Here is a 10,384-nt window from a genome sequence, read left to right on the forward strand (position 1 = left end):
GGGAGAACACTTCTTGAAATTTTGTAAGGGATCATCTTATTTACTACCGTCGTCCTAAGTAAACAAGATGCATAAACATGATAAACATCACATGCAATCAAATAGTGACATGATATGGCCAATATCATTTTGCTCCTTTTGATCTTCATCTTCGGGGCTCCATGATCATCATCGTCACCGGCATGACACCATGATCTCCATCATCATGATCTCCATCATCGTGTCTTCATGAAGTTGTCACGCCAACGACTACTTCTACTTCTATGGCTAACGCGTTTAGCAATAAAGTAAAGTAGTTTACATAGCGTTCTTTAAAGACACGCAGGTCATACAAAAAATAAAGACAACTCCTATGGCTCCTGCCGGTTGTCATACTCATCTACATGCAAGTCGTGAATCCTATTACAAGAACATGATCAATCTCATACATCACATATCATTCATCACATCCTTTTGGCCATATCACATCACATAGCATACCCTGCAAAAACAAGTTAGACGTCGTCTAATTGTTGTTTGCATGTTTTACGTGGCTGCTATGGGTTCTAGCAAGAACGTTTCTTACCTACGCAAAACCATAACGTGATATGGCAATTGCTATTTACCCTTCATAAGGACCCTTTTCATCGAATCCGTTCCGACTAAAGTGGGAGAGACTGGCACCCGCTAGCCACCTTATGCACCAAGTGCATGTCAATCGGTGGAACCTGTCTCACGTAAGAGTACGTGTAAGGTCGGTCCGGGCCGCTTCATCCCACAATACCGTCGAAACAAGATTGGACTAGTAACGGTAAGCATATTGAACAACATCAACGCCCACAACTACTTTGTGTTCTACTCGTGCAAAGAATCTACGCAATAGACCTAGCTCATGATGCCACTGTTGGGGAACGTAGCAGAAATTCAAAATTTTCCTACGCGTCACCAAGATCTATCTATGGAGAAACCAGCTACGAGTAGAAGGAGAGTGCATCTACATACCCTTGTAGATCGCTAAGTGGAAGCGTTCAAGTGAACGGGGTTGATGGAGTCGTTCTCGTCGTGATTCAAATCACCGATGATCAAGTGCCGAACGCACGGCACCTCCGCGTTCAACACACGTACAGCCCGGTGACGTCTCCCACGCCTTGATCCAGCAAGAAGAGAGGGAGAGGTTGAGGAAGACTCCATCCAACAGCAGCACAACGGCGTGGTGGTGGTGGAGGAGCGTGGCAATCCCGCAGGGCTTCGCCAAGCACCATGGGAGAGGAGGAGTAGGGAGAGAGGTAGGGCTGCACCAAGAGGGAGAGAACTCATGTGTATGGCAGCCCCAAACCTCATCTATATATAGGGGGAAGGGGGGGCTGCGCCCCCTTTAGGGTTTCCCACCCCCAAGGGGTGCGGCCAGCCCTAGATGGCAAAGGGGAGGCGGCCAAGGGGGGAGAGGAGAGGGAGGCGCACCAATATGGGCCTTAAGGCCCATCTGGACTAGGGTTTGCCCCCTCCCACTCTCCCTTGCGCCTTGGCCCCCTTGTGGGGGGCGCACCAGCCCTCCTAGGGGCTGGTCCCCTCCCACACTTGGCCCACGCAACCTTCTGGGGCAGGTGGCCCCACTTGGTGGACCCCCGGGACCCTCCCGGTGGTCCCGGTACAATACCGATATCGCCCGAAACTTTTCCGGTGACCAAAACAGGACTTCCCATATATAAATCTTTACCTCCGGACCATTCCGGAACTCCTCGTGACGTCCGGGATCTCATCCGGGACTCCGAACAACATTCGGTAACCACATACAAGCTTCCTTTATAACCCTAGCGTCATCGAACCTTAAGTGTGTAGACCCTACGGGTTCGGGAGACATGCAGACATGACTGAGACGTTCTCCGGTCAATAACCAACAGCGGGATCTGGATACCCATGATGGCTCCCACATGTTCCACGATGATCTCATCGGATGAACCACGATGTCAAGGACTTAATCAATCCCGTATTCAATTCCCTTTGTCTATCGGTATGTTACTTGCCCGAGATTCGATCGTCGGTATCCAATACCTTGTTCAATCTCGTTACCGGCAAGTCACTTTACTCGTTCCGTAACACATCATCCCGTGATCAACTCCTTGGTCACATTGCGCATATGATGATGTCCTACCGAGTGGGCCCAGAGATACCTCTCCGTTTACACGGAGTGACAAATCTCAGTCTCGATCCGCATAAAACAATAGATACTTTCGGAGATACCTGTAGTGCACCTTTATAGTCACCCAGTTACGTTGTGACGTTTGATACACCCAAAGCACTCCTACGGTATCCAGGAGTTACACGCTCTCATGGTCGAAGGAAGAGATACTTGACATTGGCAAAGCTCTAGCAAATGAACTACACGATCTTTTGTGCTAGTCTTAGGATTGGGTCTTGTCCATCACATCATTCTCCTAATGATGTGATCCCGTTATCAACGACATCCAATGTCCATAGCCAGGAAACCATGACTATCTGTTGATCACAACGAGCTAGTCAACTAGAGGCTCACTAGGGACATATTGTGGTCTATGTATTCACACGTGTATTACGATTTCCGGATAATACAGTTATAGCATGAATAAAAGACAATTATCATGAACAAGGAAATATAATAATAATGCTTTTATTATTGCCTCTAGGGCATATTTCCAACAAGGTGTCCCATCTTTCGATGAGATGACGGATATCGCTTTGGTGGAAGTCGACTTTGACGATCCGACTACGAACGTGCGAGGATGTCGCGCCTTAGCAATCGCTAAACCAACTCTGAGAGGTTATTGACCACGCCGGAGCACGATCAACCTGATCACGAGGGTCTGTTTCCTGCAAGCAAACGAAGAACAAGCAAGAAACTGAGATTGCAATCTGGATATTGCGAATATAAGATGAAAGCTTTATTGATCAAAGGTGGGGTTCTGTGACGCCTTTGTCTGGTCGTTGAACACAAACAAAGTACGCGAAGTTGTAGCTATGGCGAACTTTAATCTAAACAAAACCCAAAGTCTAAACGGTGCCCTAAGGGCTATATATATGGAGGAAGAGGGGGGGGATTTCGTGGCCCTTGGTGGAGGGTTCCGAAATCAACCCTATCTCTTGTTTCCCCACACATACGGACTCCAAAAATAGCCTATACTTATGTATTTCAAAATTACAAGTGCCTGGCCCAATAATAAGGTGACGCAACACCTAGAATAGCGTCAGGACGAAATTTATGAAGTGGCATCTTGTATATTTCGTCCAAGGATTCATGCACCCATTATGATGGCTTCAAAGTCCTGAAATCATCACTTGTAACTCCGTTCTTGTTCCCCTTGCGCATGGCATCATCTCCATGCTTGTTCTTGCTCCAATGTTCATCCTTCTCCAAGCTAGGCCCTTCATTTGTAAGCAAAACAAATGTATCCAATTTAGGCAGCATCATATTCTCATTAACATTAGAATCATTACCAAGAAACGAAAGTACCTGATAATTTAATTGGCGTGCGCGAGCTCTAGTAATTGCTCCAGTATATGTAGCAGTAGGGGATGTGGGTGTAACACTGGTATTGATGTCCTCATCATTTTTTAGGCAAAGCGCCGCCGTCTCAAGACGGAACCTGGGCAGTAGCACTTTAGCTCTCTGGTGGAGCGATCCACCGGGGACACGTCCCTCCAGGAGGGGAAAATCGAAGCCATCGACATCACCAACAACCCTCTCATCATGGGAGGACCAATCTTCATCAACATCCTCACCAACACCATCTCATCTCAAACCCTGGTTCATCTCTTGTATCCAATCTTTGTCCCAAAACCTCAGTTTGGTACCTGTGGGTTGCTAGTAGTGTTGATTACATCTCGTAGTTGATGCTAGATGGTTTATTTTGTGGAAGATTATATGTTCAGATCCTTGATGATATTCAATACCCCTCTGATCTTGAACATGAACATGATTTATGAGTAGTTACTTTTGCTCTTGAGGACATGGTAAAAGTCTTGGTATAAGTAATCATGTGAATTTGGTATTCGTTTGATATTTTGATGATATGTATGTTGTTGCTTCTTTTAGTGGTGTCATGTGAACGTCGACTACATGAGACTTCACCATACTTAGGACTAAGGAAAGACATTATGAAGTAGTAATTAGATGATGGGTTGCTAGAGTGACTGTAGCTTAAACCCTACTTTATGCGCTATTCCGTAAGAGGCTAATTTGAATCCATATGTTTCATGCTATGGTTAGATTTATCTTAAAAAAATTTCGTAGTTGTGGATGCTTGCGAGAGGCGATAATCATAAGTGGGAGGCTTATTCAAGTAAAAACAACACCCAAGCACCAGTCGACCCACATATTAAATTATCAAAGTAGCAAATATGAAGCAAACAAACATGATGAAAGTAACTTGACGATAATCCTCATGTGTCCTCGAGAACGCTTTGCTTATTATTAGAAATTGTTCCGACTTGTCCTTTGCTATAAAAAAGATTGGACCACCTTGTTGCACCTTTGTCACAATTGCTGCTTATTGCTCGTTACAAATTGTCGTGCTATCAAACTATCAGTTACGGATAATTTCAGTGCTTACAGAGAATACCTTGTTGAAAAACGCTTGTCATTTCCTTCTGCTCCTCGTTGGGTTCGACACTCTTACTTATCGAAAGGACTATGGTTGATCCCCTATACTTATGAGTCATCAAATACTCACCAGTTTTTTTGTCCCACGATGTATCACGTGCAACTTTATGTGTGGCGAGTGAGGAATAATGTATGCTACCGATGATACTTTAGCAGTGGCTGGCGTTTTATTCCACCCTCCACTGGACTTTTTTCGAAATATCTATGACGAGTTCTTGACATCGCCCGCCACTAATGTGATCCCACCGAAAAACCTTTTCATAGTAGTGCCTATCGGAGGTGCAGGCCTTATAAGACGCATGCAATGTTGCTGTCCCCAAGCCGGAGGATGAGGTGGTGGTGGAGGAGGAAGATGAAGAAGAGGAGGAGGAGCCGGCCATGCGCTGGAACCCGATGTTGGAGGGGCAAACCTGGACGTGGACAACGACGACAATGCCTTGCACGCCAGAGATTGTGTCCGCGCTAACCGTGTGGGTGGGCGCGGAGACGTGGTCACCAGAGAGACAACCGGTGGTGTAGCAACAGCCTGAGCCGGAGTAGGTGCCGCTCGCTGCAGCAACACTGCACGCGTCGTCGCCACTTGCCCCATGGCCGTTCTCGTGGCAGCCACTGCCCTTCGTCTACCTCAGTGCGGGACGAGGTGAGGAGTAGATCCATGGCCTTTTTTATCGTTTTAAAGTTTAATTTAAAATGTTGAGATGCTGGGACTATGTTTAAGTTAAGTTTGTGTACTTTTGGTGTGAAGTATTTTATGTTTCAAAATGTTGATTTTTTAAATCATAAATGTTGAATAGGTCTGCTGTATTGGGCGTGTCTAAAAAACGCTGGCGTCCGGCTGGCTGATCCAAACGGATGAAAAATAATTGTGTGAGTTTGCGTTTGTACGTTGGAGTTGGCCCAGGAGAACCTGCTCCTCACAAGAGTGAAGAAAAAGAAAAAAAATGAAGTCTAGGAAGTTTCCTTGCAGCAGCAAAATCGAGTTGGATATTTTTATCTTTCCAACAATTACGGTGCGTACGGTGTTGGACAGCAACCAAGGGAAGGGAAGGGAGACCGCACGCATTGCCGGCGGCCGGTTACTCCACTTGCCTCCTCCAATTCAATCGGCGGCGAGGACGAGGCGGATGCGCCTTCTCCGCCTCCGCCTCCGCCTCCCGCTGCCAGCGCTACTGCCAAGTCCAAATCCAACAACCAAATCCTTCTTCTCATTATCCTCTTGTTGGCCAGGAGTCACGCGCACCAGCCCCACCAGCCACCACGAGCAGATGTCGACGACCTCCTCCTCCGCGGCGGCCGTCGCCGAGGGCTCTGCCGCCCGCCGCTTCTGGATCGCCGCCTCCTCGCGGGAGGCCGCCTTCGCCACGTACACGCCCTTCCTCCTCTCCCTCGCCGCGGGGTCACTCCGCCTCGACTCCTTCCGCCACTACCTCGCGCAGGACGCCCACTTCCTCCACGCCTTCGCACGCGCGTAAGCCTTTCCCCTTCAATCTCGCCTTTACATTCTGATTACCCTGGATCTGATCCATTCCGTACCATCAGCTACGAGATGGCCGAGGAGTGCGCCGACGACGAAGATGACAAGGCCACCATCACCGCCCTTCGGAAAGCCATCGTCCGCGAGCTCAACCTCCACTCTTCCGTGCTCCAGGTCCTGATCCTACCCAACTGCCAACCCCATTCTTCACCCCACACACAACTGATTTCCTCGCCATTGATTCGGATTTACTTGCACCTCTCGGAGGCTCTGCCTGCACCCACGACCCGATCTGACCCCCTTGCATATAATGATAAAAACGGATGTCCAGCATGCTACTAACGTTGATAGAAACCAATTTGTTCAGGATAGTATGATATGAAATACCTTATATAGTCGGATTCCACGTACAATTGCTATTATCTTATAGAGCCTCTTTTCATATATTTAAGATAGGAGTACAATGTAACAAACCTGTGCGTGCATTTAACAACCCAGCTATTGATTCTTATATTCAAGTTTGCTGTTGTTTTATCGGTCATGATTATTTAAGTCATACCTGATGATTTCAACTATATCAACTGTAAATCATATACATATTTCACTGGGGTATGAAGTTCGAAATCTTACATCTACAAACAAAATGCTCGACAGGTGCCATCTGGTTTCATTTTTAGGTCCTGCCAGAGAGATAAATCACAGTTTCACTGCACGCCGTGTGCTGCAGTTATATGTATGTATATAATAGTCCTTTGGACTGGATTATACTCTCGTATACTGATTGCTACTGTATTAATTAAATTTTCTTCCCCACAAGGATCTTCTTTTTAATACCAAGAGTTTTCATTACTCAGCTAGTTGTCTTGGCTATCCAATTTGCAGGAGTGGGGAGTTGATCCTACCAAAGAGATCCCTCCAAGCCCAGCAACAACCAAGTACACTGATTTCTTACTTGCAACTGCAGCTGGAAAAATTGATGGTGGGAAAGGTTCTGATAAAATGGCCACACCATTCGAGAAGACAAAAATTGCTGCGTACACTGTTGGGGCGATGACTCCGTGCATGAGGCTTTATGCATATCTTGGCAAAGAACTCGGCGTTTTCCTGAAACAAGATGAAAATCACCCATACAAGAAATGGATCGATACGTATGCAGCCACTGACTTTGAGGTATAGAACATGTCATTCATTTATGTATTGATCCTACTTCTGCATGTAATACTGGCCTGCTTTAATAGAACCAGTGCATGCGTGTTTCCCCCTCCGCTGCAGAGTAATGCACTCCAAATAGAAGAGTTGCTTGATAAACTAAGTGTCTCTTTAACTGGTGAGGAGCTCGAGATTATTGGGAAGCTCTACCAACAAGCTATGAGACTGGAGGTTGAGTTTTTCTCTGCTCAGCTCCTCGAAGAACCTGTTGTAGCTCCACTTTCAAGATATCGTGATCCCAAAGACAAGCTCGTGATCTTTTCTGATTTTGATTTGACATGCACTGTTGTTGATTCGTCTGCCATTTTGGCGGAGATTGCGATTTTGTCACACCAAAAGGCTAGTCAGAGTGGGTCTGATAATGTCCTTGACCGTACAAAATCAGCAGACCTGAGAAATTCGTGGAATATGCTATCTAATCAGTACATGGAAGAGCATGAGCAATGCATACAAAAGTTACTTCCTCCAGAAGAAGGTCTGCATAATGCTCTCTCTGTTTGATTAATTTCTGATGAAAATTTGCAATTTACCAATAATGCATAACCATGCTTGCAATAACCAGCTGATGATTCGATTGCTTTTTGTTTAATTCCAGCAAAGTCAGTAGACTACGATCAACTATACAAAGGTCTTGAAGTGCTATCAGAATTTGAGAGACAGGCAAATTCTAGGGTTATTGATTCCGGTGTCTTGAGGGGAATGAACTTAGATGATATCAGAAAAGCTGGGGAGCGGCTTATTCTGCAAGATGGTTGTCGAAATTTCTTTAAGAAGATTGGAGAGACAAGGGAGAAGGTCAATTTAGATATCCATATTCTTTCCTACTGCTGGTGTGCAGAGCTTATTAGGTCAGCCTTTTCATCAGGTAATGCTGAAAACCCTTGGCTATTTGTTCTTCCATTTCTTTCTGATGATGGTCACTACATGTTTACAACTTGTAGCTTTACAGTTGAGTTCTGTCCTTGGTGTACATTAATTATTTTGTTATCAGTATGACCTTGTGACTGACTATCATTTGAACTGTTCCTTGCAAAAAGAGGACTTATCTTTTTTGAACAGTAGCAATGGCTTTATGAGTGCTGTTTACCATGATTACTGTATCATTTAGTTAGTACCAGTGTTTTGTTCTGGTCTTTTTACTTATTATGTTGATCTGTGAGTGACTGCCAAGTAAGGGTCAACCAATATTTGACAGAACTTGGGGTTTATTTCTTTCGAACAAACAATGACCTTCATCTGGCAACTTGATCAAAACCAACGGTACTACAGAAATTAGCAAAGTACCAGTGTTTTGTTGTTGGTTTTTTTTACTTATTATGTTGATCTGTGAGGGACTGCCAAGTAAGGGTCAACCAATATTTGACAGAACTTGGGGTTATTTCTTTTGAACAAACAGTGATCTTCATCCGGCAACTTGATCAAAACTAACAGTACTACAGAAATTAGCAATTTTATATGTTTGCTAGTTATCTTTAATTCTGGGGGCAATGGTTGGTGTTCCCTGGACATGTCTGCTGCAGTGTTTTTATACCAAAAACTCGTATTTTTATGTTAAGGTCAAAAGCCAAAACTCGTGTAATTTTTATGTGCTCATGCCCTCATGCAGTTGGTTGTCTTGACGGAGTAAACATACATTCCAACGAGTTTACCTTTGAGGGATCTGTTTCAACTGGTCACATCAACAGAAAGATAGAGTCTCCACTAGACAAAGTTGAGAAGTTCAAAATCATCAAAAGTGACCTGGATAGTATAACATCATCGTTGTCTGTTTATATCGGGGACTCAGTTGGAGATTTGCTTTGCTTGTTGGAAGCAGATGTTGGTATTGTTGTTGGATCAAGCACAACCTTGCAGAGAGTGGGCAAACAGTTTGGTGTTTCTTTTGTTCCATTGCTTCCTGGTTTGGTAGAGAAGCAAAGGCGGCTCTGGAAGCAAGAAGCATCCATCTTCAAGGCGCGATCTGGAGTTCTTCATACGGTTTCTAGCTGGTCAGAGGTACAGGCCTTCATTCTGGGAAATGATTCCAGCTGATTGTTGCTGGCTGTCCTTATCACTCTCTTTTCCTTTGCTATCAAGACTGGTACCAGCTCATGCAAATCAGACGTGAAATCCCCGTTGTGGCCATTTTATGAAAGCCACATTGCTATTCACCTCCTATATGAGTACCCTGTGTTCTGAAATGGTTTTGTTTGTATGATCAATGTGTCATTGATTACACTTGAGTTGTCTTTCCATTTGGGATCATTTCTTATAATCGTGGTTCCTGGCATGGCTACAGAACAGAGTGGTATACTGTCTCCAGGTGTTTCCCAGGTGCAAGCGTAGAGCTGTTTTTGGCAATGAAATTTGAGATTGCTATATGTTTGTTTGTTTGACTATATATCCTTATAATGGGACTGATCATAGCTGAGATGATTGGAGGCAGAACATTGAAGATGTAAAGTCACGCATAGGATGATAAACAAAATACTCCCTCTGTTTCAAAGTAAATATAATTGATGTTTTGGCATCGGTCGGTTTTTCCAAAGTAATTATAATTGATGTTTTGGCATCAGTCGGGTTTTCCAAACTGACTGACGTCTTGGCTCAGCGCACTCAACGGGTTCCAGACTTCTCTGATTCTAACATCTTTGCAGACGAACATCGACGTCGAGTGCAATATGCAGGCTATGTCGTTGGAGAGGCTTAGCCAGGAGTGTGATATGCAAGACATGGGTGAGAACTTCTGTAGACCCAAAACCCTACACCACCCAGAGGGACCTTGCCTATGGGCTACCCTAGGTTGGTCCAACCGCCTTGAGGGTCGTTGCTCTCCAACATGAAGAACGAGGAAACAAGAACATGGGAGAAATGTAAAAAGTAGGAGAAAAAGTAGTAGATGCTTGTGTTGTTCAATCACCATCACCTCCACCCCTGGTAGGAATTGTTTCTGATTGGCGTTGCCGAGCCCGGGCTGGTGCCCGTTCTCGTCGTCGTCATTGTGAGGGTTGGGTTTGTTGCGGTTGTTGTTGTTGAGCAGCATGGCTTGCTTAATGACCCAACAATTTCGATTCATGTGGCGCATGGCTGTTCAACTATGAGTTGTT

The 10,384-nt window shown here is 45.1% G+C and overlaps 1 protein-coding gene across 1 annotated transcript; it reads left to right on the forward strand.

The window, feature by feature from the left end:
• The first annotated feature begins 5,630 nt into the window (after positions 1–5,630).
• LOC123156492 (bifunctional TH2 protein, mitochondrial) lies at positions 5,631–9,532 on the forward strand. Its single transcript, XM_044574617.1, has 6 exons — positions 5,631–6,083; positions 6,155–6,263; positions 6,972–7,259; positions 7,362–7,773; positions 7,894–8,163; positions 8,905–9,532. The coding sequence occupies exons 1-6, from the start codon at positions 5,740–5,742 to the stop codon at positions 9,327–9,329; spliced, it is 1,848 nt and encodes a 615-aa protein (XP_044430552.1). The 5' UTR covers positions 5,631–5,739; the 3' UTR covers positions 9,330–9,532.
• Positions 9,533–10,384: the final 852 nt, after the last annotated feature.

The sequence above is a fragment of the Triticum aestivum genome, chromosome 7B (genome assembly GCF_018294505.1).
Source record: "Triticum aestivum cultivar Chinese Spring chromosome 7B, IWGSC CS RefSeq v2.1, whole genome shotgun sequence".
In the NCBI taxonomy this organism is placed as follows: Eukaryota; Viridiplantae; Streptophyta; class Magnoliopsida; order Poales; family Poaceae; genus Triticum; species Triticum aestivum.

Bases quoted from the DNA above. Each gene is read 5' to 3' on its own strand.
- LOC123156492 (XM_044574617.1), top strand. From the start codon at position 5,740: ATGCGCCTTCTCCGCCTCCGCCTCCGCCTCCCGCTGCCAGCGCTACTG. The intron at 7,774-7,893 runs GTCTGCATAATG...GTTTAATTCCAG, and splicing joins GTTACTTCCTCCAGAAGAAG to CAAAGTCAGTAGACTACGAT. The intron at 8,164-8,904 runs GTAATGCTGAAA...GCCCTCATGCAG, and splicing joins TAGGTCAGCCTTTTCATCAG to TTGGTTGTCTTGACGGAGTA.